The 27828-nt window shown below is 44.2% G+C and overlaps 1 protein-coding gene across 5 annotated transcripts; it reads right to left on the reverse strand.

The window, feature by feature from the left end:
* Positions 1-1110: 1110 nt before the first annotated feature.
* On the reverse strand, positions 1111-24697 carry LOC149469652 (phospholipase A2 inhibitor gamma subunit B-like). 5 transcript variants are annotated; one of them, XM_089668857.1, is made up of 6 exons: positions 24526-24695; positions 16866-16941; positions 11867-11983; positions 8938-9087; positions 7021-7161; positions 1111-5281 (listed from the first exon to the last, which is right to left on the reverse strand). In XM_089668857.1, the coding sequence occupies exons 2-6, from the start codon at positions 16915-16917 to the stop codon at positions 5142-5144; spliced, it is 600 nt and encodes a 199-aa protein (XP_089524983.1). In that variant the 5' UTR covers positions 16918-16941; positions 24526-24695; the 3' UTR covers positions 1111-5141. The 5 variants fall into 5 exon arrangements, with proteins under 5 accessions (XP_089524983.1, XP_089524982.1, XP_089524986.1 ...); XM_089668856.1 differs by having other exon boundaries at positions 16866-16944; positions 24526-24694; XM_089668860.1 differs by lacking the exon at positions 11867-11983 and having other exon boundaries at positions 16866-16944; positions 24526-24697.
* Between the last annotated feature and the right edge of the window lie 3131 nt (positions 24698-27828).

The following is a 27828-nucleotide window of genomic DNA, read 5'->3' on the forward strand; positions in this document are numbered from 1 at the left end:
TGCATGTGATTGGGTATTCTTTTGCAAAGTGAAGTTTTACCTCATTTACACAGCTCTGGATCAACTGCAATTGCAGAGTGCACAGTCTATTTGTCTTTAGTAAATCAACCCCAATGAAATTAGTTACATGAGTTTATTTAGTGATTGTTGCTTTTGTGACTACTATTTTAGTTTTTCTGATAGTGAAAAGCAGCCAACAAGGTGCAAATATCCCAAAATATTTTATTTTCCATTGCAAAAATAATATATATATACTATATTGCCAAAAGTATTGGGCCGCCGGCCTTTGCACGCACATGAACTTTACTGGCCTCCCAGTCTTAGTCCGTAGGGTTCAATATTGAGTTGGCCCCGCCCTTTCCACGCACATGACCTTTAATGTCCTCCCAGTCTTAGTCCGTAGGGTTCAATATTGAGTTGGCCCCGCCCTTTGCATCTATAACAGCTTCAACTCTTCTGGGAAGGCCGTCCACAAGGTTTAGGAGGGTGTCTATGGGAAGGTTGGACCATTCTTCCAGAAGCACATTTGTCAGGTCAGGCACTGATGTCGGGGGAGGAGGCCTGGCTCACAGTCTCCGCTCTAATTCATCCCAAAGGTGTTCTATGGGGTTGAGGTCAGGACTCTGTGCAGGACAGTCAAGTTCCTCCACCCCAAACTGGCTCCTCCATGTCTTTATGGACCTTGCTTTGTGCACTGGTGCGCAGTCATGTTGGAACAGGAAGGGGCCATCCCCAAACTCTTCCCACAAAGTTGGGTGCATGAAATTGTCTTGGTATGCTGACGCCTTAAGAGTTCCCTTCACTGGAACTAGGGGGCCAAGTGATTGGTCACTCCAGAGAAGACGTCTCCACTGCTCTAGAGTCCATCTGGTGCCATGCTTTACATCACTTCATGATGATTGCAGAGGAATGAAGCAGCAGACACTTAATGCTCTGGATTGAGACAAGTACACACTACAGAAGGCTAGGCTTTGTTCATATTTCATGTCTGAGGTTTACAACCACTTTAAAAAAAATCAAATGGACTGAGATAATCAGCTGTTGTCTCAACTTTGTGAACCAATATACAGTATATCGTATCGCTCATTAAACCATGCACAGACAAGCAGATTCTTCATTGATGTCTTTTATGCTAAAGTTTCTTATCAACACAAAATGTATTTATTTATTTATTTCAGGTACTTATATAGCGCCATCAATTTACTCAGCACTTTACACATATATATTGAACATTCACATCAGTCCCTAACCCTCAAGGGGCGTACAATCTAAAGTCCCTAACTTACATTCATACATACACATACTAGGGCCAATTTAGACTAGATTGAATTAACCTACAAGCATGTCTTCAGAGTGTGGGTGGAAACCAGAGTACCCGGAGGAAACCCACGCAAGCACAGGGAGAACATGCAAACTCCAGGCAGGTGGTGCCGTGGATGGGATTTGAACCAACAACCCTAGCACTACCAGGTGGAAGTGCTAATCATTTAGCCACAAACAAAAATGAAAGATAAACTTTTGGAAACAACTTTTGGAAACAATGTACAATATTCTATGCGTATCTGGTGAGTGCGCACTTTAACCACTTGGATTTTGGGATAACACCATATCTGGACTAGCATAAGTCACCTTGGTCACACCATATATCTTGTCCTTACCGTTTTATATGTATTATTTTATTTGGGAATGTATATGTTTACATTTCTAAGTCCGTTTATTTGACACATTGGGTTTTATGTGTATTCTATTCTATTACCTCAGCGCTGCACAATTTTTTATATAATGTTAGAATTTAGGTGGGCAGCCGGGGGGACCGGAAAACAATAAAAATGGTAATGATTACCCCTCTCCTCTTATTTTGCTTCCTTTTCATCTATGTAAAAACTAAATCATTAATGTCCGCTTCCATCATTCTCCATCCCTTCATTCATGCCCGCTCTTCTTGCTCATCATTCTCCTCCTCTTTCCTTTCCTCCATGCCTGCTCTCCTCCCCATCATTATCTTTTCATCCACATAAATGCTAATAATACCCACTCTCTTCTCACATCATTCTCCTTCCCTTCCATCCATGAACTCTCTCCTCTCCCTTCATTCTCCTTCCATCCATATAAATGATATTAATAATAACTCGTCATTCTTCTTTCTCACCATTCTGCTTTACTTCCATCCTTGCCCACTCTCCTCTCCCATCATTCTCCTTCTCTCCCATCCATATTGTGTAAATGCCTCTAATAATATGCAGGAGAATAATACCAATGCCCACTCTCCTTTCCTATCATTCTCCTTCCATCCATATAAATGCCAATACTCAAGCTCTTCTCCCATCATTCTCTTATTTTTTCATTTTTGGATAGATTAAGGGATGATTATACCCCCTGTCATCTGTGTCCCATTGCAGAGATTTACCTTCAGTTCCTGTGCCATAGGGAAACAGGAGTGTGTCTATGGGAAAGTTTGGCCATTCTTCCAGAAGCACATTTGTCAGGTCAGGCACTGATGTCGGGGGAGGAGGCCTGGCTCACAGTCTCCGCTCTAATTCATCCCAAAGGTGTTCTATGGGGTTGGTGTCAACTCGTCATTCTCCATTCTGCTTTACTTCTATCCTTGCCCACTCTCCTCTCCCATCATTCTCCTTCCATCCATATAAATGCCAATACTCAATCTCCTCTCCCATCATTCTCCTTCCATCCATATAAATGCCAATACTCAATCTCTTCTCCCATCATTCTCCTTTCATCCAATCCCAGTCTTCTCCCCCACTGTTCTGCCTCCAATGGGGGGAATATATAGTATGCCTGTCTTGCTTGCAATATCAATTTTGGCCACAAAATGGAGCTGGTAACAAATTGACTGTTTTACAGAAGCTAGGTACTGTTTAGATAAGAACTATAGGCAAAAACTTTTTTTTGTTTAATTTTTGGATAGATTAAGAGATGAATATACCCCCCGTCAGATTTTTTCACCATCTGTGTCCCATTGCAGAGATTTACCTTCAGTTCCTGTCCCATAGGGAAACAGGAGTGCGTCTATGGGAAGGTTTGGCCATTCTTCCAGAAGCACATTTGTCAGGTCAGGCACTGATGTCGGGGGAGGAGGCCTGGCTCGCAGTCTCCGCTCTAATTCATCCCAAAGGTGTTCTATGGGGTTGAGGTCAACTCGTCATTCTCCATTCTGCTTTACTTCCATCCTTGCCCACTCTCCTCTCCCATCATTCTCCTTCCATCCATATAAATGCCAATACTCAATCTCTTCTCCCATCATTCTCCTTTCATCCAATCCCAGTCTCCTCCCCCACTGTTCTGCCTCCAATGGGGGGAATATATTATGCCTGTCCTGCTTGCAATATCAATTTTGGCCACTAAATGGAGCTGGTAACAAATTGACTGTTTTACAGAAGCTAGGTACTGTTTAGATAAGAACTATAGGCAAAAACCTTTTTTTTGTTTAATTTTTGGATAGATTGAGATGAACCACCATCTGTGTCCCATTGCAGAGATTTACCTTCAGTTCCTGTCCCATAGGGAAACAGGAAGTGGAATAAAAAGCCTGCAAATTAAGTAAATTCCTTGGGGATAGGTCCCCATTGGAAGATTTCCCCTCTATTACTTTTCTGAGGACAACCCAACATTTGGAATATTCTTTTACTTTCAATGATAATGGAAACAGGAAAAATAGAAAGGGGAAATCTCCTTAACGGGGACACAGAAAGCAAAAAAAACCTGACAGATGTTCTAATCCCTCTCTACTCCATCCAAAACTAAACAGTTTTGCCTTTGGTTGTGCTTTAAGAAAAAAAATTCCCATAATTGAGAGAAAGGAAAGATGCTCCTTGGGAGCTTAGACTCCATCTTAGACACTAAAAGAGAAGGAACCAGCTATTGAAGCAAATGTTGATCCAAGACTTTCATCTTTTTGCATTCCCTAAAGGCAGCATCACTGGTAGGCTTGAACTTTCTGCCATTCTTAACCTAACTATACATTGTGTTTTCTGTATGTTCTTACATTGATTATATGTACTTCTCATCTGTTTTTTCTTAATAGTTTCACCCCACCCTGTTTTGTCAATAAAGCTCCAAGATTACACTCAGTCTGGCTTATTGCAGAATAGGAGAGTTTAGCCGTATGTCAAGCTACAGACAGGGAAATATGTAATGAGGACAGAGCACCCACCATTCTCCTTTCCTTCCATCCATGCCCACTCTTCTCTATATTCCTGACCATGGACAGATAAAATATACTACGAAGAAGTACACAATACAAGCTATATTTCTTAAAATAAACAAAACAAAAGCACAAATAACTACAGTGGGGATCGAAAGTTTGGGCACCCCAGCTAAAAATTTGTATTAATGTGCATAAAGAAGCCAAGGAAAGATGGAAAAATCTCCAAAAGGCATCAAATTACAGATTAGACATTCTTATAATATGTCAACAAAAGTTAGATTTTATTTCCATCATTTACACTTTCAAAATAACAGAAATCAAAAAAATGGCGTCTGTAAAAGTTTGGGCACCCTGCAGAATTTATAGCATGCACTGCCCCCTTTGCAAAGCTGAGACCTGCCAGTGTCATGGATTGTTCTCAATCATCGTCTGGGAAGACCAGGTGATTTCAATCTCAAAGGTTTTAAATGCCCAGACTCATCTGACCTTGCCCCAACAATCAGCACCATGGGTTCTTCTAAGCAGTTGTCTAGAAAACTGAAACTGAAAATCGTTGATGCTCACAAAGCTGGAGAAGGCTATAAGAAGATAGCAAAGCGTTTTCAGATGTCAATATCCTCTGTTCGGAATGTAATTAAGAAATGGCAGTCATCAGGAACAGTGGAAGTTAAAGCAAGATCTGGAAGACCAAGAAAAATATCAGACAGAACAGCTCGCAGGATGGTGAGAAAAACAATTCAAAACCCACGTTTGACTGCACGATCCATCCAGAAAGATCTGGCAGACACTGGAGTTGTGGTACACTATCCCACCAAAACGTTCAATCCCCACTGTACATCACAAAAAAAGCAAAGCAAAAAAAAAACAGATTTAAAAGAAAAAAATCTTTAACTTTGTGATATTGTATCTATATTAATAGACATTTTAATGGAACAACAACAGCAGTAAAAAAAAAAATCAGATTTTCTGTCAGCCTTTAGAAGCTTTTTTTGAGACTTATGTTTCCACTAGTGCAGGTATAGGAAAATCCATCAGACACCCCATCAGAAGAACCGCCGAACACGTCACAGATGGATTTTGTGGCACAGCCACGACAAGATGTTGACACTGATAAGGCTGGAAAAAAAAAAGCCACAGAAAGAAAAAAAATTTTAAAACGATAAATTCATTTTACAAATGAGAACATTAAAATTCTACCTAGATCTTTACACCAACAGAAATATTTAAATTAATGTATTAATAAGTGTAAAATGTTAAATGAAATATTTTATAAAACATTTTGATAGAGAACACACACATACACAAATGTTAAAATTCTACCAGGATCTTTACACCAACAGAAATATTTAAATCAATGTATTACCGTATATACTCGAGTATAAGCCGAGTTTTTCAGCACATTTTTTGTGCTGAAAAACGGCCCCCTCGGCTTATACTCGAGTCAACGTCTGCAGATGTCTAGCAGGGGGACAGAACAGAAGGGAAACTAAGTACAGGGGTGGGCAGGGGGCTGCTGTCTCTTACCTGGCTCCGGTCCCACGACGATCCGGTCCAGGAAGCGCGGCTGCTCCTTCATTCGGTTCGTCCACTGGATGTTCGCGCGGCTCCTCGGCTCCGCCTTCTCACCGGTGATTGGCCGCCAGAACTGTAGCTCAGGAAAGGCACACAGGCGGCCAATCACCGGCGAGGAAGCGGAGCTGAGCGGCCCCGCGAAAATCGAGTGAAGGAGATGCAGGTAAGTGTGCCGTGCTTAGGTGCTGCTGCAACCACATATGCTGGCTGCAGCAGCACCATACTGGAACAGGGGTCAGCAAGTGTCAGTGGGAGGAATAGTGCCCCATCATTGGTGTCACTGATACCAATGATGGGGCATTATTCCTCCCACTGACACCAACGATGGGGCACTTTTCCTCCCACTGACACCAATGATGGGACACTATTCCTCCCACTGATACCAATGATGGGGCACTATTCCACCCCCCACTGACACCAATCATGGGATACTATTCCTCCCCCCCACTGACACCAACGATGGGGCACTTTTCCTCCCCCCCACTGACACCAACGATGGGGCACTATTCCTCCACCCCCCACTGACACCAATGATGGGATACTATTCCTCCCACTGACACCAATGTTGGGACACTATTCCTCCCACTGACACCAATGATGGGACACTATTCCTCCCACTAACACCAAAGATGGGACACTATTCCTCCCACTGACACCAAAGATGGGGCACTATTCCACTGACACCAATAATAGGGTGCCTCATTTCCCACCCTCGGCTTATACTGGAGTCAATAGTTTTTCCCAGTTTTTTGTGGTAAAATTAGGTACCTCGGCTTATATTCGGGTCGGCTTATACTCGAGTATATACGGTAATAAGTGTAAAATGTTAAATGAAATATTTGATAAAACATTTTGATAGAGAACACACACACAAACGTTAAAATTCTACCAGGATCTTTACACCAACAGAAATATTTAAATGTTTAATATTGGAGTTAAAGCTTAAAATTTTAAATTAAACATTTTATATATAATATATTAATCATAATTTTTTTTAAATATATGTATTTAATTTTAAATGAGGATGACCTTCAAAATTCTTGCCACATCTTTACATCAACAGGAATATTTAAAGCACCCTTCATTCACACTGTATTGATGAAGAAAGCCATGAGGATGTTATTACATCAACACTGCGCTCTACATCATGGAGGGCCACCACTAGCAGAAGAATGAAGAGGACCCTGAATTTCACAAGACCAATCAGGAAACAGGGGAACATAGTAATAGAAAAGGGCCCCCAGTCACAAATAGAAAAGAAGTCTTGGATGTGTGACCCATACCTGAGACTTTCATAGTCTGGGTAGCGCACATGGTCTCATTGCCTTTGCATTGCATGGTCTTAGAAGCAGTGCACGAGGTGGATTTGTCATCCACGCAGGATGGGCACAGCAAACCATTCCACACCGAGCTGACCTCTGGCACTAAGAGAGAGAAGACAGAAAAAAAAATAAAAATTCATCACAATATATATATATCACACACATACAAATATTGCCAAAAGTATTGTCCTCGCCCTCCAAATCATGTGATTCAGGTGTTCCAATCCCCTCCATATCATGTGATTCAGGTGTTCCAATCCCCTCCATGGCCACAGGTGTATACAATCAACCCCCTAGGCATGCAGACTGCTTCTACAAACATTGGTGAAAGAATGGGTCGCTCTCAGGAGCTCAGTGACTCCAAGCGTGGTCCCGTGATAGGTTGCCACCTGTGCAATAAGTCCATCCGGGACATTAAGAGCCACTGATAGGTTGCACTCATGGGCACTGATGAAGAGGCACTGATGGTAGATGAGACTGCACTGATGGGTGGGACTGGGGGGGCTGCACTGATAGGTGGAACTGATGGGGCTGCACTGATGATCAGTGCCCTGATTATCAGTGTAAATGTGTGCTGTCCCTGGTTATTGGCTTTCCTATCCTCGGACAGCGACAGCTCTGAGGAAAGGAAATGCCAATAACCAGCATTTGCTTACCTGTGATTGGACACAGCTGATCACATGGTAAAGAGCCAACGCCATTGGCTCTTTACCCTGATGGTTGATGCACGGTGTGGCCGGGGCGTGCATGCGCAGCAAGAATGGGAGGACGTTGTATGACATCCTCCCAGAACGAGAGAGGTCCCGACGGTCGTCTTTCCACAACAGGCTGGGTGGGAACCAGTTAATAGATGATGACACATAGGGAGTCCAAACGGCACGCAACACAGAGTGACTGCAAACCGTACTGTGTTCCATTGGCTGTGGTCTCTGAATTTACAGTGGTGGGGTACTCAAGCAACGTTGAACAATGGGTGGGGGGATTTAGTAAACTGCAGAGTGCCAAGTTTGGTTCAGCTCTGCATAGAAACCAATTCAAATCGACACCCACCCATCAACACATTTTGGCATTTCATAACTCTTCCCAAGATCCAGCCCACTGCTTACATCAGGACTTCTTGACAGAAGTACTGAGACAAGGTGCTGTGATGTTTTGAGGAAGCTATGTATAGTACCCTCTCACCAGCCATGATTTTCATAGAGATGCACAGAGACCCAGTGATGACATCACTTTATCATTGGATTTCAGTTTTTTTTCAATCATGAAGGCACAGCACAGGGGCAGACTGACCATTCGGGCACCGCCCAAGGGCCCAGGGTCAGTAAGGGGCCCCGTGAGATGCCCCTAGTACCTTTCATAGGCTTTTTTGGGGTGTGGTTTGAGTGTGGGTGAGGACACAGGGGCCCCATGATCCCCTATTGCCTGGGGGCTCCATGTGTTGTCAGTCCGTCCCTGGCTCAGCATCACATGTGGTGTGACCTAGGAAGGTCTGCATGTAAATACAGCCTGCCTAGGAACGCCCACTCCCTCTAACCGACACCCATCCATCAAGACATTTGGCATTTCATAACTCCTCCCAAGATCCAGCCCGCTGCTTACATCAGGCTGGGGAGTTCTTGACAGAAGTTCCGAGAAAAAGCTGCTGTGATGTTTTTAGGACGCTATATACATCACCCTGCCAGCCATGATCTGTCTGTGTTGCATAGAGAAGCAGGGAGACCCAGTTATGCCATTGCCAGGTCTAAAATAAGTTATGTAATGGAAACGGGAAAGTTTTATTTTCAAATTTAATTTGAATGTTCAGGGGGGGGGCAGGGAAGGGAACATATCAGCAGATGAAACATTAGCTTTAAAGTACCATATAGAAGAAGAACTTACAGGTAGGTAAATCCGGGACGCAGTTGTCGGTGGTGCAGCAGGAAGTAGCCATTCTTACCCTCCCATTATCAGGAAGGCTGCCAGTGCCAGTTATCCCGCACATCTTCTGAAGGCCGCAGGTCAGGGTGTACAGCGCCCAGGGGTAGCCTCCTGGAACAGGACACTCTGTTATCTTCTGCATTGTAAATCAGCTCAGAGCAACGTTTAGTATATAGGATTTCAGAGAGGAGCATTTTTTTCTTGTTATTTAGCTTTGAACATTTTTTCGGTTGACAAACTACATTAGGGTGCCATTCAAACTGTGTGCAGTGTAGTGAATACTGCGAGTAACCTCACCTCCCCATGGGAGGAAAAAAAACATGGGAAAATTGGGGATTTAAAGGGTGCAAGCAAACACGAGAGCAAAAAAAAAAAAAATCTCTATAAAGCTTCTTTTATCATATACAAAATATTAAAAATAGTTTTTACTTAGAAACCTCCTGGTAAAAAGATATTATGCAGGACTTAAATTGAGCAAAAATGTTAAAAGAAGCAAAGTATAGATCGACGCGTTTCACCCCCCCCCCCCCCCCCCACAAAAAAAAGTGTTTCTTCAGTATCCACTTCGTTATTGCCGCAGATTTGCTTGTATAGCTAATGAACAATATAATTTAAAAAAATGTGGCATTTAAAATAAATGACACCCCAACATATGTCACATCCTTTGGCTTAAAGGGGAACTCCATACCTACCTAGCTTTTTATTCCCTGCTAAAAATCATATGTAGGAAAAAAATAAAAAATAAAAAAATCACACACACACAAAAAATTATATACATATATACACTCACAGACAAATAAAAAAATATATATACACAGACACACAAATAAAAAAAATTACATACACACAAATAAAAAAATTATATACATATATACACACACAAATAAAAAAAATATATACACACACAAAAAAAAATATATACACAGACACAAATAAAAACGTTATATACACACATATAAAAAGTTATACACACACATACACACAAATAAAAAAATTATATACACACAAATAAAAAAATTATATAGACACAAATAAAAAAAATTATATACACACATACACACAAATAAAAAAATTATATACACACAAATATTATATACACACAAATAAAAAAATTACATACACACACACAGACGGACACACACACACACCCACCTACTAATCCATGGATACAGGAGAAAGAAGTCCTAAATGCTGCAGACCAACACAACCCCACGGTCAGCATAGTAGCAACCTAAGCCCAACTCCGTCCAGGCCACGTTTCGACCATGGGTGGGACGCAACGCGTCGGAGCTAGGCTGAGGCTGCTCTTACTATGACGACCGTTGGGTTGTGTCAGTGTGGAGCAGTTGGGACTTCTCTTTTCTGTACCTATTACACTGAGCCAGGACGGGCTCTTCCCAGCCAGCACCCCCAGCATGAGACACCAGATTGGAACACAGGAGCATGGAGTGGTACCTGTCGGGAATCAGGGTATGACCAGAGGTGTGTGGACTGACACAGGGAAACGCAGGCTTCAGATATGGTATAAACAATATGATTTATTAAGACTAACAATACAAAACGCAGTGCAAAACTAAACATAAACACAGTGCAAACAAACCAAACCACCCACAGATAACAATACATACAATGCAAGAGTCGTCAAGCAGGCCGGGTCAGTAGCAAACGGGCAAACGGAGTACCAGGAACAGGCGGGAGAGTGGTCGGGGTCACAAGCTGGGTTCAGTTACTCACGGGCAGCGCGGTACAGAGGGTCAGGCAGAGAATGGTCAGGGTCACAAGCCAGGGATCAAGCAGGAGAAGTCCGCAGAGGTCAGGATCAGGCAGGGTCGGCAACAAGTCAGACAGGAACAGGAATACAGGATATAAGATACAGGGGCCCATGGAAAACACATACTACGGCCTTGACTGTGAGTCTGGCCATTCCTTAAATACAACCCCTGCAATCAGCTTCAGGTGTTTGGCTGATTGCAGGGGTGAGTCTCTGATTGTTGAGATGAGAGCACCCGCTGGCCAGCCCTGGTACTGCAGCCCACAAGGCAGGTGAGTCCCACCATTATTGGCAAGTCCATTCCTGACAGTACCCCTTAGTTCTTTGATGCGACTACTAGTCCACAGAGTCTGGTGTTGTCCTTCCTCCAGGCCAAGTGTTCTTAGTTGTTCAATTCCTATGCTGCCATCTTGCTCAGACATCCTGTGCATGCGTAGACCCAGAACCTGGCAGAACCCAGTGGCTTGTCTACACATGGGTTGGAGTCACGTGAACATTCCACGCATGCGCAGGCTCACCACTCAGCTCTTCCAGATCCCATAGACTGGCAGAGGACTGCTCTTTTCTGCACATGCATGGGGGTCTACCGCAGTTCTGCCCATATGCAGGCATGTTGTTTGGCTCTACAAGGTCCTATAGCGCATGCCTAGGCATGGATGAAGGAACCTGCCCAGGTAATGAAAAAATATATATATTTAACGTCCCCTGAATTGTGTAAGAGGTGGGGGAGGAGTCATAGGAGACAAAGTCGTATGTATGGGCAGAGCTCCACTTTAATGGTAAAGCAGGCGGGGGGTGGGGAGGTTCCGGGACCAAAGTGGGTAAGGAGTTCCAGTGCAGATAGGACACTTTCTGGAAGAACATTGATAAGACATAAGACTCCTCTACTGCAGAGTACTTACCTTGGGTGCGCAAAATTGAGAAGAAGATTTCACTTTTTAAAACATTCTGCGAATATCAAAGCCAATTTTATGTATTTTCTGTGGAGGAAGACGGCCCAACGTTTTTTCGTCATTTGTTACAGAAGCAAAAAAGCTATGAAGACTCATTTATGGATCTCTGCTGACAACTACGCTCCCGAAGTCTAGCTCCGCCTTCAGTTCTTAAAGGGGAACTCACCTACTTCAAACGAGGTGTATGTAACTAAACAGGCAGAGCCGGGAAGACAAGCAAAGCTGGGGCTGGTGCATGAAGTGGCTCTTGTAGTTCCACATTGCATACAGGACAGCGAGGAACCTAAAAAGGCAGAGAAATCAGGGACAGTCTGTGCAGGAGTCATATCAATGGCATTATTTATTATTATTACAGGTATTTCTATAGCACCATCAATTTACATAGCACTTTACATATATATTGTACATTCACATCAGTCCCTAACCCTCAAGGGGTGTACAATCTAAGGTCCCTAACTCACATTCATACATACACATACTAGAACCAATTTAGACAGGAGCCAATTAACCTACCAGCATGTCTTTGGAGTGTGGGAAGAAACCAGAGTACCCAGAGGAAACCCACACAGGCACAGGGAGAACATGCAAATTCCAGGCAGGTGGTGCTGTGGTTGGGATTTGAACCAACGACCCGAGTACTGCTAGGTGGAAGTGCTAACCACTTAGCCACTGTGCTGCCCATTATAGTTTATCGCAAACACTGCCAAGGGGGAAGATGCCAAAATGCAAATTTGTCTGGTACAAAGTATTTTTAATATAGCTCTGCTAAACAAATAAATGCATTTTGTTTTTCAAGTTTACATATAAATACATTAAAAAAATGCAAAAAAAAAAAAAAAAGCTAAGGGAAGAAGGGGTTAATAGAATACATTAGTGCTAAGCCACCGTGTAAAGTGCGAAGAGAAAGAAAGTTGTTAAAGAAAATGAACTAAAGAAAAGTGGATCAGCTCTAGGAAAACCCCAACCACCAGCTAACGAGACATGTAAAGAGATGGCGCTAGGGTATCACCTTGGGATACCATTACATCGTCCCGTGGGTGGACAACCTGACAGGGTGGAGTACGACAATGGGTAGTGCCAGTCCTTTTCCCAGTCATGGGGACAATGAGGATTTTCACGTGGGTATGGCGGTATATATACACTGGGATTTTTTTTTACCCTTTACTAGTAATGGCGGCGATCAGTGACTTCTAGTGGGACTGTGGCGGGCATTCTGACATAGGATGGAAACTGACATGGTGTCACTGACATCCCCAGTGACACCAATACAGTGATCAGTGCTAATAAAAAAGCACTGACACTGTACTAATGGCACTGGGCAGGAAGGGGTTAACATGTGGGGCGGTCAAAGGGTTAACTGTGTGCTGTTTTACTGTAAGCTATGTGTGCTTCACTGTAAGCACACAGCTTTGTATGGCTCTGCATAGCAGTGTGCAGGAGCGGACAGGGGAGAGAACTGTATAGTTTACATACAGTTCTCTACGCCGTCGGTAATGCTCGGCGATCACTGGGTGCCAGCGAGTAATCACTGGCCGGGACCCGGTGATTGACAGCCAAGGCCGAATCATTATAAAAAAAAATGTTATATATATATATATATATACACACATGGCTACATACACACACATACATACAGTGAGGCAAAAAAGTATTTAGTCAGCCACCAATTGTGCAAGTTCTCCCACTTACAAAGATGAGAGAGGCCTGTAATTGGCATCATAGGGAGACCTCAACTATGAGAGACAAAATGAGAAAACAAATCCAGACAATCACATTGGCTGATTTGGAAAGAATTTATTTGCAAATTATGGTGGAAAAAAAGTATTTGGTCACCTACAAACAAGCAAGATTTCTGGCTCTCACAGACCTGTACCTTCTTCTTTAAGAGGCTCCTCTGTCCTGCACTCATTACCTGTATCAATGGCACCTGTTTGAACTTGTTATCAGTATAAAAGACACCTGTCCACAACCTCAAACAGTCACACTCCAAACTCCACTATGGTGAAGACCAAAGAGCTGTGAAGGACACCAGAAACAAAATTGTAGACCTGCACCAGGCTGGGAAGACTGAATCTGCAATAGGCAAGCAGCTTGGTGTGAACAAATCAACTGTGGGAGCAATAATTAGAAAATGGAAGACATACAAGACCACTGATAATCTCCCTCGATCTGGGGCTCCACGCAAGATCTCACCCCGTGGGGTCAAAATGATCACACGAACGGTGAGCAAAAATCCCAGGACCACACGGGGGGGACCTAGTGAATGACCTGCAGGGAGCTGGGACCAACATAACAAAGGCTACCATCAGTAACACACTACGCCGCCAGGGACTCAGATCCTGCAGTGCCAGACGTGTCCCCCTGCTTAAGCCAGTACATGTCCGGGGCCCGTCTGAAGTTTGCTAGAGAGCATTTGGATGATCCAGAAGAGGATTGGGAGAATTGCATATGGTCAGATGAAACCAAAATAGAACTGTTTGGTAGAAACACAACTCGTCATGTTTGGAGGAGAGAGAATGGTGAGTTGCATCCAAAGAACACCATACCTACTGTGAAGCATGGGGGTGGCAATATCATGCTTTGGGGCTGTTTCTCCACAAAGGGACCAGGACGACTGATCCATGTACAGGACAGAATGAATGGGGCCATGTATCGTCAGATTTTGAGTGCAAACCTCCTTCCATCAGCAAGAGCATTGAAGATGAAACATGGCTGGGTCTTCCAACATGACAATGATCCCAAACATACCGCCCGGGGAACGAAGGAGTGGCTTCGTAAGAAGCATTTCAAGGTCCTGGAGTGGCCTAGACAGTCTGCAGATCTCAACCCCAAAGAAAACCTTTGGAGGGAGTTGAAAGGCTGTGTCGCCCCAAAACATCACTGCTCTAGAGGAGATCTGCATGGAGGATGGGCCAACATACCAGCAACAGTGTGTGCCAACCTTGTGAAGACTTACAGGAAACGTTTGACCTCTGTCATTGCCAACAAAGGATATATAACAAAGTATTGAGATGAACTTTTGATTTTGACCAAATACTTATTTTCCACCATAATTTGCAAATAAATTCTTTCCAAATCAGCCAATGTGATTGTCTGGATTTGTTTTCTCATTTTGTCTCTCATAGTTGAGGTCTCCCTATGATGCCAATTACAGGCCTCTCTCATCTTTGTAAGTGGGAGAACTTGCACAATTGGTGGCTGACTAAATACTTTTTTGCCCCACTGTACATATACGCACACACATGTGATTTTGCACACGCCTGCTGCCCTGTAGCAGTATATCCGCTATAGGGCGGTGGGAAAGTGGTTAAGTGGTTATTTGGATGGATACCCGGCATAGGGAGTTTGCGTCAAATAATTGGTGGTTTGATAATAGCATGTTGTGGTCTAATTGCATTTGTCTACAGTGTATTCCCAATTTGGGGACAATGGCACGTTCAGTAAATCAATACTGATGAAAGGTACGAAGGGTGAATGCAACCATTGTCACTTTGACAAAAAGGGAGGTTGTGAAAGGGTTAATAGTTAATTCACTTTTGCTTTGTGCTTGCTAACTGGTTTAGTTTACATACAAGATGTTCCCGTGGGATTGGAATGCTGATATCTACGCACATATTTCATGTTGTGAGAAATTGCAGAAGTTACTATCTTGTTGCATTCTTGTTATTACTAGTGATAGGCCAAACACTGGGCCCTCTGGGTCTGGTATGGATTTTGAGGGGAACCCCCACGCCAAATGTAAAAAAAAGTGTGGGGGTCCCGTCTAAAATCTATACTAGACCTTTATCTGAGCATGCAGCCCAGCAGGTCAGGAAAGGGGGGGGGGGGTGAGCAAGCGTTCCCCTCCTCCTGAACCATACCAGGCCACATGTCCTCAACATGGAGGGGTGCTTTGTGGCAGACGGGGCTCCCCCCCAAAGCACCTTGTCCCAAGGTGTAAAACGCTACCAAGTGTAAAACCGCCCTGGCGCATCATGCAGCATTCACTCAGCATTCACTCAGCACCCCAAGAAATAACAGAATAAAACTGCAGTGTTCTTGCACCGTCAAAGCCTCCACTTTTAGTCCTCATGCACACGGAATGTTTTTACAGCGGTGTTTTTTTTTACAGCCAGTGAACCCCCCAGCACACATAGACTGGAATCAACGTATTTTGGCAGGGATGTTATTTGGCTGGAAAAAAAAAACCCGGACTAGTGTCTTTTTAACTGTAAAAACCTTCTAATGCTGAAAAACACGGCAAAACACTGCACACTGGCATTTTTGGACTTTTTTTTACAAAAAAAAATATATATATATATATATATTTTTTTTTTTTTGTAAAAAAAATGTTGAAAAATGCAAACACAGCAAAACGCTAATAAAAGCTGAGAAACTCATGTTTTTACGTGACTTTACACAGCTGACATTACCAGCGTTGTGAAAATGCTCCGTGTGCATGGAGCCTTATTATCACACAACACACACATCAACAGTAATGTGAGTATTACAACATGAAATAAACACATCTTTTGACAGCGTGACAGCATAGAATAAGTACATTACCAAAGCTACGAGAAGAAGGGAAGGAAGAGACCTCATTGAACCACAGTGCACAGGAGATCGTGGAGAAGCCCGGAGCACGACCAACTGATGAGTCCAAGCAGCTTCGGTAAAAGTCCCAGCGTCAGAGCATCCCCTCAAGCGTGGAATGGCTTCTCATTTCCAGACTTCTCTTAAATATCCCCGCTCAGTGCTTCTGACCACAATCCCAGATTGGGCCTCACCCGCTCCAAGATGCCCTTTTTCAGATAAAACTGAAAGGTTCTGCGAGGTCACAGAGTCACACCCAATCACTTATCACTATAAACACATGATACTTTTTCGAAACATTTCTAACTGCAAAAACAAGTCTTTTCTAATACAATCGGACTTTGTAAGTTTCCCTTAGCCTAGAGAATGACGTAATGTCATTCCCCGTGCTTCTGGAATATGGGCAGCGATGCTTTACTGTAAAAAATCCCCAAGGAAACCAAGGGCCCAAGGCCAGCACTGATACATTTGTCTGTATCTTTCATATCTGCCTGGATGTCGGTTTTGACATTTTGTTATGTATTGAGAACAAAATAAAAAAAATTAGACAAAACATCTTTTATATATTTGTGTAGAATCGACAAAATACTCACCAGATGGTACCAAGGCCAAAACGACCGGGAGAATCCAAAACATAGGCGCCATTTTTGAGGTTTTCACTTCCTTAGGCTGCTGTAAGGTGGATGAGAGTATTCAGTTAGAACACAATGTGGCAAACACAAGGCCCTCGCACCTCTCTTGCAGCTGTGGCTCCCCCATCGTCTCCACCTCCTGCTGTGTCTGAGCGGTCGGCAGCAGATAGGACTGAATTCTTCCTACAGAGCCTGCGCTTCTCTGTGCAGCCGCAGCACCCCATCATCTCCACCTCCTGCTGTGTCTGAGTGGTCGGCAGCAGATAGGACTGAATTCTTCCTACAGAGCCTGCGCTTCTCTGTGCAGCCGCAGCACCCCATCATCTCCACCTCCTGCTGTGTCTGAGCGGTCGGCAGCAGATAGGACTGAATTATTCCTACAGAGCCTGCGCTTCTCTGTGCAGCCGCAGCACCCCATCAACTCCACCTCCTGCTGTGTCTGAGCGGTCGGCAGCAGATAGGACTAAATTCTTCCTACAGAGCCTGCGCTTCTCTGTGCAGCCGCAGCACCCCATCATCTCCACCTCCTGCTGTGTCTCAGCGGTCGGCAGGAGATAGGACTGAATTCTTCCTACAGAGCCTGCGCTTCTCTGTGCAGCCACAGCACCCCATCATCTCCACCTCCTGCTGTGTCTGAGCGGTCGGCAGCAGATAGGACTGAATTCTTTCTACAGAGCCTGCGCTTCTCTGTGCAGCCGCAGCACCCCATCATCTCCACCTCCTGCTGTGTCTGAGCGGTCGGCAGGAGATAGGACTGAATTCTTCCTACAGAGCCTGCGCTTCTCTGTGCAGCCGCAGCACCCCATCATCTCCACCTCCTGCTGTGTCTCAGCGGTCGGCAGCAGAGAGGAGGACTGAATTCCTCCTACAGATCCTGAACTTTGCTGTGCAGCCGCAGCACCCTCTCATCTTCACCGCTCACCTTGTCTCAGCGGTTGGCAACAGATCCTGTTCTGTGCAGCCGTAGCACCCCTTTGTCTCCACCTCCCACCTTGTCTCAGTGGTCGGCAGTAGAGAGAAGGATACTAGTGTTCCTACAGATTCTGCACTAAACTAAGAAAAACTTTTCTTTCTAAATTTTTTTTTGTTTAGCAAAAATTAAAAAACCCCAGTGGTAATTAAATACCACCAAAAGAAATCTGTTTAAAAAAAACAAAAAAAAAACAAAAACACACACACACCACAAACCACACCTCTCCATTGAAATTAATAAAAACAGCAGCAAAAAAAGGCCTAAAAATATGAAATGCACCTATGGAAAGCGCTTTATCCAGTCACATGTTCAAGGAAAAAACGTAATGCAAATACCGTGGAGCAGTGTGAGAACAACCCAAGTAGGAATCATCATTTCATGTCACTTTTTATACCTTCCTGTATTTATTGCCATAGGTTTCCACTGCGAATTCGAATTCATTTTCTAACTTGGATAATTTGTTTCGTTAGAATTTATTTCAGATTCGTTGAAATTTGTTACTATCGTGGCTCAGAATCATGGCATTGATCATAAATCATCAACTCAAAGTATCTGCGGAACGAGCAATGTTCCTTAGACGTGGCCAAGTGAGCAAAGTTCCTAAGGTGGGACTTCAGCTACATATTCATAGATGAAGAATAATCAACAATTATGAAGTGCTGTGGAGAAACGAATGAGCCCCGTGCCTACAGATCGTGTCTGGGTGTGTTGGTATCACTATGAGTGTATGTGTAGGGGGTGACAGGGGAGCAGACAATGACATTTTTAAATAAAACACTTTTCTGTTTATATTAAATACCATTTTTTAGATCCAGTGATGTCATCACTGGGTCTCTGTTCTTCTCTATGCAATGCAGGCAGATCGAGCTTGGTGGGAGGGGTCAGCAGGATGCTGCACACGACTTCCTGAAAACGTCACAGCACCCTGCCTCAGTACTCCTCTCCAGAGCCTTGAGTCCTGATGCAAGCAGTGGGCTGGATCTTGCAGGTGGTTATGGGAAAATTAAAATGCAATGATGGGCGGGTCAGTCAGTCTGGAGGAGGCTGTATGAATCTTCCCACAAATCCAAGCGTTTACATCCACACAGGGACGGATGCAGACTGACAGTGGTGCATCCATCCCTGTGTGGATGTAAACACTCGGACGTGCGGGAAGATTCATACAGCTACTGCATCCGCCAGCCTGGCATTGACTTTACAGGTCACTCGCAGCAGCTGCATAAAACAACCTCTCCCAGACTAAACATGCAAAAAGACGACAATGACACTCTGCATGTCCGGACATGAGCGGGATTTATTAGGTAGTGAACATGTTGTCCCTGAAGTTGATGTGTTGGAAGCGGAAAAAAATGGGCATCGCAGTTTGTTGTGTATGGGGCTGTGTAGCCCCAGACTGGTCAGGGTGTCCATGCTGACCCATGTCCACAGTCTAAAGCACCTACAAGGGGCACAGAATATCAGAACTGGACCTCGGAGCAATGGAAGAAGGTGGCCTGCTCTAATGAATCACGTTTTCTTTTTCATCATGTGGATGGCCGGGTGTGCGCATCACTTACCTAGGGAAGAGATGGCACCAGGATGCAGTATGGGAAGAAGACAAGCTGGTGGCAGTGTGATGCTTTGGGCACTGTTCTGCTGGGAAACCTTGGATCCTGCCATTCATGTGGATGTCATGTACCACCTACCTAAAAACATTGTTTGTGACCAAGTACACCCCTTCAGGGAAACGGATGGCAGTGGCTTCTTTCAGCAGGATAATGTACCCTGACACACTGCAAAAATGGTTCAAGAATGGTTTAAGGAACACAAAAATGTGTCCGACTTGGACTCCAGATACTCCAGATCTCAATCCAATTAAACATCTGTGGGATGTGCTGAAATATCAAGTCTGATCCATAGAGGCCCCACCTCCCCACTTACAGGATCTTCTACTGACAGCTTGGTGCCGGATACCACAGCATACCTTCAGAGGTCTAGTGGAGTCCATGCTGTGATGGGTCAGAACTGTTTTGGCAGACAGAGACACACTATATTTCCAAAAGTATTGGGCCGGCCCTCCAAATCATTGAATTCAGGTGTTCCAATCCCCTCCATGGACACAGGTGTATACAATCAAGCCCCTAGGCATGCAGACGGCTTCTACAAACATTGGTGAAAGAATGGGTCGCTCTCAGGAGCTCAGTGACTCCAAGCGTGGTCCCGTGATAGGTGGCCACCTGTGCAATAAGTCCATCCGTGACATTTCCTGGCTACTAAATATTCCACGCTCAACTGTTAGTGGGATTATAACAAAGTGAAAGCCACTGGGAACAACAGCCACTCAGCCACCAAGTGGTAGGCCACATCACATGACAGGGCGGGGTCAGCGCATGCTGAAGCACACAGTGCGCAGAAGTCACCAACTGTCTGCAGAGTCAATAGCTAAAGACCTCCAAACTTGGTGTGGCCTTCAGATGAGCCCAACAACAGTGCGTAGAGAGCTTCATGGAATGGGTTTCCATGGTTGAGCAGCTGCATCCAAGCTATACATCACCAAGTGCAATGCAAAGCATCGGATTCCGTGGTGTAAAGCACACATACTGGACATACTGGACTCTAGAACATGTTCTCTGGAGTGACCAATCATGCTTCTCTGTCTGGCAATCCGATGGACATGTCTGGGTTTGGCAGTTGCCAGGAAAACGGTACTTGCCTGACTGCATTGTGCCAATTGTAAAGTTTGGTGGAGGGAGGATTATGGTTTGGGGTTGTTTTTCAGGGGTTGGGCTTGGCCCCCTAGTTCCAGTGAAGGGAACTCTTAAGGCGTCAGCATACCAAGACATTTTGGAAAATTTCATGCTCCCAACTTTGTGGGAAGAGTTTGGGGATGGCCCCTTCCTGTTCCAACATGACTGCGCACCAGTGCACAAAGCAAGGTCCATAAAGACATGGATGAGCAGTTTGGGGTGGAGGAACTTGACTGTCCTGCACAGAGTCCTGACCTCAACCCCATAGAACACCTTTGGGATGAATTAGAGCGGAGACTGCGAGCCAGGCCTCCTCCCCCGACATCAGTGCCTGACCTGACAAATGTGCTTCTGGAAGAATGGTCCAACCTTCCCATAGACACCCTCCTAAACCTTGTGGACGGCCTTTCCAGAAGAGTTGAAGCTGTTATAGCTGCAAAGGGTGGGGCCAACTCAATATTGAACCCTACGGACTAAGACTGGGGGGCCATTAAAGGTCATGTGCGTGTAAAGGTAGGCGTCCCAATACTTCTGGTAATATAGTGTGTATACACACACTGTTACTCATGTACTATGACAAATATGTTGTAAGATTTGTTACGCAATTCTCCTTTAATTCAATAAAACTCTGAATATATTAAAAAAAAAGAAAAAGTTAACTGTATTCTTGAAACATTGTAACTCCTCCAGAGTCAGATTCTTTGTATTGACATCCAGAGTCCCCAGAACTGCATCTAAGATCCCAATCACTTGACTTCTGAGCAGGACTATCACCCATCCCCCTGCAACAGAAGAGCCAATGGAATGAATTGCGATCTGCATATGAAACCTTGCAATGTACTTTCACTTTTATTTCCCTCTTCTTAAATAACTACTGGGAGGATAAAAAAAAAATCTAAATTTGATTTAAATGGAGAAATCTCGGTTGCTTTCTTCTCGCCTTGTCCAGTTTTCAGCACCATATAAATACCTACAGGTACTTATCATAAAGCTCACCTCTAGGTATGAGATGCACCATTTAGGAGATGTTCGCTCTTTTTGAGAGCCAGCACATGCGTTCCGAAAGAACAGCATACCCATGCCATTCCTTCAGAGTACTGTGCCGTGGCCCAGGACATAATCTCGGGACTGATGTCATCATGGCTTGGCCAGTCGCGAAGACCAGGGGAAGATGGAAGCCTCTGTAGCGGTGACAGCATTCCGCTGGAGGGCTTCGTTTTAAGGAAAGTCCTTCATAATGTGCTAGTATGTGATGCCTACTAGCACATTATGACATTACCTTGCAGGGGATTTTCTGTTTTTTTACATTCGGTTTACTACCGTTTTAAAGTGGTTAACAAAACTGGTCAAGTCACTGATCAAATACCCTGACAAACTTTTTTTCTAAATTTCCATACAAACATTCGAAAAAATTCTACCCATGCTTGGCCAGCCTTTGAAGATCTTCACAACAGTGTGTTGGGGGCCTAATTCAAGAAAATTATATTTCTGGCTCCAAGTACAAAGGAGATGGAGGAAAAGAACTCATAACTGAGAGTTTAATACTGAAGTCTAAACTCTAGATCTTCTAGCCATTGGCCGTCAAAGCTTCGTGGTCTTATCAGACAGAAAGTTTTACCCATACCGTTCCTTCAGAGCACTGTGCCATGACTCAGGACGTAATCTCTGGAGTGATGTTATCACGGCTTGGCCAGTCAAACAGCCGAAGCCCGCAAAAGGAAGACCGGGTGAAGATGGAAGCCTCTGCAGCGGTGACAGCGTGCCGCTGGAGGGCTTCGTTTTAAGGAAAGTCCTTCATAATGTGCTAGTATGTGATGCCTACTAACACATTATGACATTACCTTGCAGAGGATTTTCTGTTTCGGTTTACTTCCGGTTTAAAGTGGTTACCAAAAACTGGTCAAGTCACTGATCAAATACTGTGACAAACAATTTTTATTCTCTAATTACCATACAAACGTCCAATCAAAATTCTACCCATGCTTGGCCAGCCTTTGAAGATCTTCACAACAGCTAAAGTACGTGTTTGGGGCTAAATTCAAGAAAATTATATTTCAAGCGCATCGCGTAAGAAGGAGCTGGAGGAAAAGAACTCATAACTGAGGGTTTCATACTAAAGTGTGAACTCCAGATCTTCTAGCCATTGGTGGTCAAAGCTTCGTGGTCTTATCAGACAGAAATTTGTACCCATGCCGTTCCTTCAGAGTACTGTGCCATGGTTCAGGACATAATCTCTTTAGTGATGTTATCACGGCTTGGCCAGTCAAACAGCCAAAGCCCATGAACCCAGAAGGAAGACTGGGTGAAGATGGAAGCCTCTGCAGCAGTGACAGCGTGCCGCTGGAGGGCTTCGTTTTAAGGAAAGTCCTTCATATTGTGCTAGTATGTGATGCCTACTAACACATTATGACATTACCTTGCAGGGGATTTTCTGTTTCGGTTTACTTCCAGTTTAAAGTGGTTACCAAAAACTGGTCAAGTCACTGATCAAATACTGCGACAAACAGTTTTTATTCTCTAATTTCCATACAAACGTCCGAACAAAATTCAACCCATGCTTGGCCAGCCTTTGAAGATCTTCACAACAGCTAAAGTACGAGTTGGGGGCCAAATTCAAGAAAATTATATTTCTGGCACGCCGAGTACAAAGGAGATGGAGGAAAAGAACTCATAACTGAGAATTTAATACTGAAGTCTAAACTCTAGATCTTCTAGCCATTGGCCGTCAAAGCTTCGTGGTCTTATCAGACAGAAAGTTTTACCCATGCCGTTCCTTCAGAGCACTGTACCATGGCTCAGGACATAATCTCTGGAGTGACGTTATCACGGCTTGGCCAGTCAAACAGCCGAAGCCCGCAAAAGGAAGACCGGGTGAAGATGGAAGCCTCTGCAGCAGTGACAGCGTGCCGCTGGAGGGCTTCGTTTTAAGGAAAGTCCTTCATAATGTGCTAATATGTGATGCCTACTAGCACATTATGACATTACCTTGCAGGGGATTTTCTGTTTCGGTTTACTTCCGGTTTAAAGTGGTTACCAAAAACTGGTCAAGTCACTGATCAAATACTGTGACAAACAGTTTTTATTCTCTAATTTCCATACAAACGTCCGAACAAAATTCTACCCATGCTTGGCCAGCCTTTGAAGATCTTCACAACAGCTAAAGTACGTGTTTGGGGCTAAATTCAAGAAAATTATATTTCAAGTGCATCTAGTAAGAAGGAGCTGGAGGAAAAGAACTCATAACTGAGGGTTTAAAACTGAAGTCTGAACACCAGATCTTCTAGCCATTGGCGGTCAAAGCTTCGTGGTCTTATCAGACAGAAATTTTTACCTATGTCGTTCCTTCAGAGTACTGTGCCATGGCTCAGGACATAATCTCAGGAGTGATGTTATCACGGCTTGGCCAGTCAAACAGCCGAAGCCCGCAAACCCGGAAGGAAGACCGGGTGAAGATGGAAGCCTCTGCAGCAGTAACAGCGTGCCACTGGAGGGTTTCGTTTTTAGGCAAGTCCTTCATAATGTGCTAGTATGCAATGCCTACTAATACATTATGACATTACCTTGCAGGGGATTTCCTGTTTTTTTACATGCGGTTTACTTCTGTTTTAAAGTGGTCAACAAAACTGGTCAAGTCACTGATCAAATACTCTGACAAACTTTTTTTCTAAATTTCCATACAAACATTCAAACAAAATTCTACCCATGCCTGGCCAGCCTTTGGAGATCTTCACAACAGCTAAAGTACGTGTTTGGGGCCAAATTCAAGAAAATTATATTTTAAGCGCACCGAGTAAGAAAAAGCTGGAGGAAAAGAACTCATAACTGAGGGTTTAATACTAAAGTCTGAACTTCAGATCTTCTAGCCATTGGTGGTCAAAGCTTCGTGGTCTTATCAGATAGAAATTGTTTGCAAAATTCTTACCGTCCTTCGATGGGAGATGATCCAACCTAAGTGAAGTTAATTCGTCCGGAAGCGAAAGTGAACTTTAGCTCACTGACTGTCTTAGAAAAAAGTCCCATCCAGCTGACACATCCTCCCAGCCTCAGTACACAATGAGTTCTTCCAGTTGTGGTACATTCTACACTCTCCCTTTTATTTCCAGGTTCCCCCCCCCTCCCCTCCTATCCTGGAGGAAACCACAACGAGGCTTGGAATGCTTACATCTTGTTCAGCTTTCCTGTAGGACTAGGAAGAGAGAAGAGAGCGAAGAAGACGCTCATGTGGAGCCATCATGTCTAATAATAATAATTACAACGTAGATCAGAAATGTTCGATTTTTGAGAAATAAGGAAAAGGAAAAAAAAAACCCTCTAAAAAGAAAATGTAGCAAATCAAAACTAAATAATAAACAGTGCATAAATAAGTCAGCTGATCTGCATAACTGATTAGTGAGTTCCTGTGCCAAGGCAGAGGGTCTGGAGGTAGGGGGTCTTTCTTGGCGAGGAAAGTTGTATTTCGTATATCACCTGTAACTAGTTCCAGTCCAGCCAATGCTGACATTTATCTCAGACGTGGAAAAATGTATATTTTTTGTAAGAAGATTACTTAAAACCCCCTAAATTATAAATATATATATTTAAGCAGAGCATAAAATAGCTGTTTTTGCAATTTTTTATGTCACACGATATTTGCTCAGCGCACATTTTCAGGATTTTATTATTTATTTCAGGTACTTTTATAGTGCTGTCAATTTACGCAGCGCTTTACATATATATTGTACATTCACATCAGTCCCTGACCCTCAAGGGGCGTACAATCTAAGGTCCCTAACTCACATTCATACATACACATACTAGGGACAATTTATAGAGGATGCAATTAATCTCCCAGCATGTCTTTAGAGGGTGGGAGGAAACCAGAATACCCGGAGGAAACCCACGCAGGCACAGTGAGAACATGCAAACTCCAGGCAGGTGGTGCTGTGGTTGGGATTTGAACCAGCAACCCTAGTGCTGTTAGGTGGAAGTGCTAACCACTTATCCATTGTGCTGCCTTTCGACATGATAGTAAAGGCAGATTACAAAAAAAAATGTAATACTTATCACCTTTGTGCAGTGATTTTGCACAGAGCAACCCCAAGCCTCCCCTTCTTGACGCTCTGGCTCCCGCCAAGTGCCCCCAAAGCAAGCAGCTTGCTATGGGGGCACCTGAAATGGCTCTCAAGCCACTCATCTGTGTGTCAGTTCACACAGAGAGCAGCTTGCACCCCCCCCCTCCCGCGTTCTATCCTCATTGGCTCACTGGCTGTGATTGACAGCATCAGAAGCCAATGGCAGCTGCCTTCTCAGCCAATAAGGAGGGAAAGACCAGGGAGGGTAAGTGCTCTCATGCACTTTGCTGGATCGAGAGGGGGTTCAGGTAAGTATTGGGGGGGGGGGGCTGCTGCACACAGAAGATTTTTTTTACCTTCATACATAGAATACATGAGGTTTAAGAAAAAATATTGGGCCTTTAGAACCATTTTAATGAATTTCAGTGAACACAAACACAATATAATACCCAATTTCTGGCAAAAAAATAAATGTTATGGTGAGTTAATAGATACCTAACATGTCATGCTCTAAAATTGCATACACCCGTGGAACAGCGCCAAACTATGGCACCTAAAAATCTCCATAGGTGACATTTTAAAAGCCATTACAGGTTACAGGTTTCAACTTACACAAAGAATGATTGCTCTCGCTCTGGTGTTCATGGCGATATCTCACATGTGTGGTGCGATTGCCAGTTACATATGAGTGTGGGACCAATGCCCACTGTAGCCTTTATGCATAATCATTGGGGGGAGGGGGGGGCACTTTAATTTTTTATTTTTTTTATAGATCAACTTTATTGCTATCACAAGGGATGAACAACATCCCTTGTGGTAGCTACGGGACATGACAGGTCCTCTTTATGGAGAAATCTGGGGTCTGTTAGACCCCATATGCCTCCTCTGCCCTCCAAAGCCTCAGATCCAAACACATTTCAGTTTGATCAGATGCTTTCACAAGCTTGTAAAGGCTTGACCAAATCCTCGTTGCTTTTTGTTTCTGACATCACACAGTAAGGAGGAGCAGCATCAGTTCTTCTCACTGTGTACAGGGAAGCCAATGCCGCCAGTCGCATGCTTTCTGAGCTCTCTGATTGGACAGGAGAGCCCGGTAAAGTAGCAGCGGAGGGACCCCCTTCAGCCGCCTGTAAAAGTAATCCAGCGGCTGTATAGCCGCTAGGATTACTATTGCCTAAGAGAGAATTGCCTGCTGTAAAGAACAAGCCCATAAACAAATGTACGTTTTCTGAAAGCACAGAACCTGGAGAATGAAATGAAATTACTTTATAAAAAAAAACAAAAATAACAAATGATACACAAGAAAAGGACAAAAGAGGAACATTTGGGTGAAGGTTTGTAAAGACAAATGTTTTCCATTTTGATTTGAAACAGTTATGTTACTGAACCCAGGACCCTGCATTCACTATATCTGGTCTCCCCAGACCCTGCATTCACTATATCCGCTCTCCCCGGACCCTGCATTCACTATATCCGCTCTCCCCGGACCCCGCATTCACTGTATCCGCTCTCCCTGGACCCTACATTCACTATATCTGGTCTCCCCGGACCCTGCATTCACTGTATCCGCTCTCCCCGGACCCTGCATTCACTATATCTGGTCTCCACAGACCCTGCGTTCACTATATCTGGTCTCCCCGGACCCTGCATTTGTTATATCTGGTCTCCCCGGACCCCGCATTCACTATATCCGCTCTCCCCGGACCCTGCATTCACTATATCTGGTCTCCCCGGACCCTGCATTCACTATATCTGGTCTCCCCGGACCCTGCATTCACTATATCCGCTCTCCCCGGACCCTGCATTCACTATATCCGCTCTCCCCAGACCCTGCATTCATTATATCAGGTCTCCCCGGACCCTGCATTCACTATATCCGCTCTCCCCGGACCCTGCATTCACTATATCTGGTCTCCTGGACCCTGCATTCACTATATCTGGTCTCCCGGACCCTGCATTCACTATATCTGGTCTCCCGGACCCTGCATTTATTATATCTGGTCTCCCCGGACCCTGCATTCATTATATCTGGTCTCCCCGGACCCTGCATTCACTATATCTGGTCTCCCCGGACCCCGTATTCTCTATATCTGGTCTCCAGGGACCCTGCATTCACTATATCTGGCCTCCCTGGACCCTGCATTCACTATATTCGGTCTCCCCGGACCCTGCAT

The sequence above is a fragment of the Staurois parvus genome, unplaced genomic scaffold (assembly GCF_062004578.1).
Source record: "Staurois parvus isolate SC_StPar_1 unplaced genomic scaffold, SC_StPar_1.0 ptg000065l, whole genome shotgun sequence".
Lineage (NCBI taxonomy): Eukaryota > Metazoa > Chordata > Amphibia > Anura > Ranidae > Staurois > Staurois parvus.

Excerpts from the sequence above, each read along its gene's own strand:
- LOC149469652 (XM_089668857.1), bottom strand. The coding sequence starts at position 16,917 with ATGGCGCCTATGTTTTGGATTCTCCCGGTCGTTTTGGCCTTGGTACCA. Across the intron at positions 11,984-16,865 it reads TTTGGCCTTGGTACCATCTG|GTTCCTCGCTGTCCTGTATG; the intron begins GTGAGTATTTTG and ends CTGCCTTTTTAG. Across the intron at positions 7,162-8,937 it reads CGTCCCGGATTTACCTACCT|TGCCAGAGGTCAGCTCGGTG; the intron begins GTAAGTTCTTCT and ends TCTCTCTCTTAG.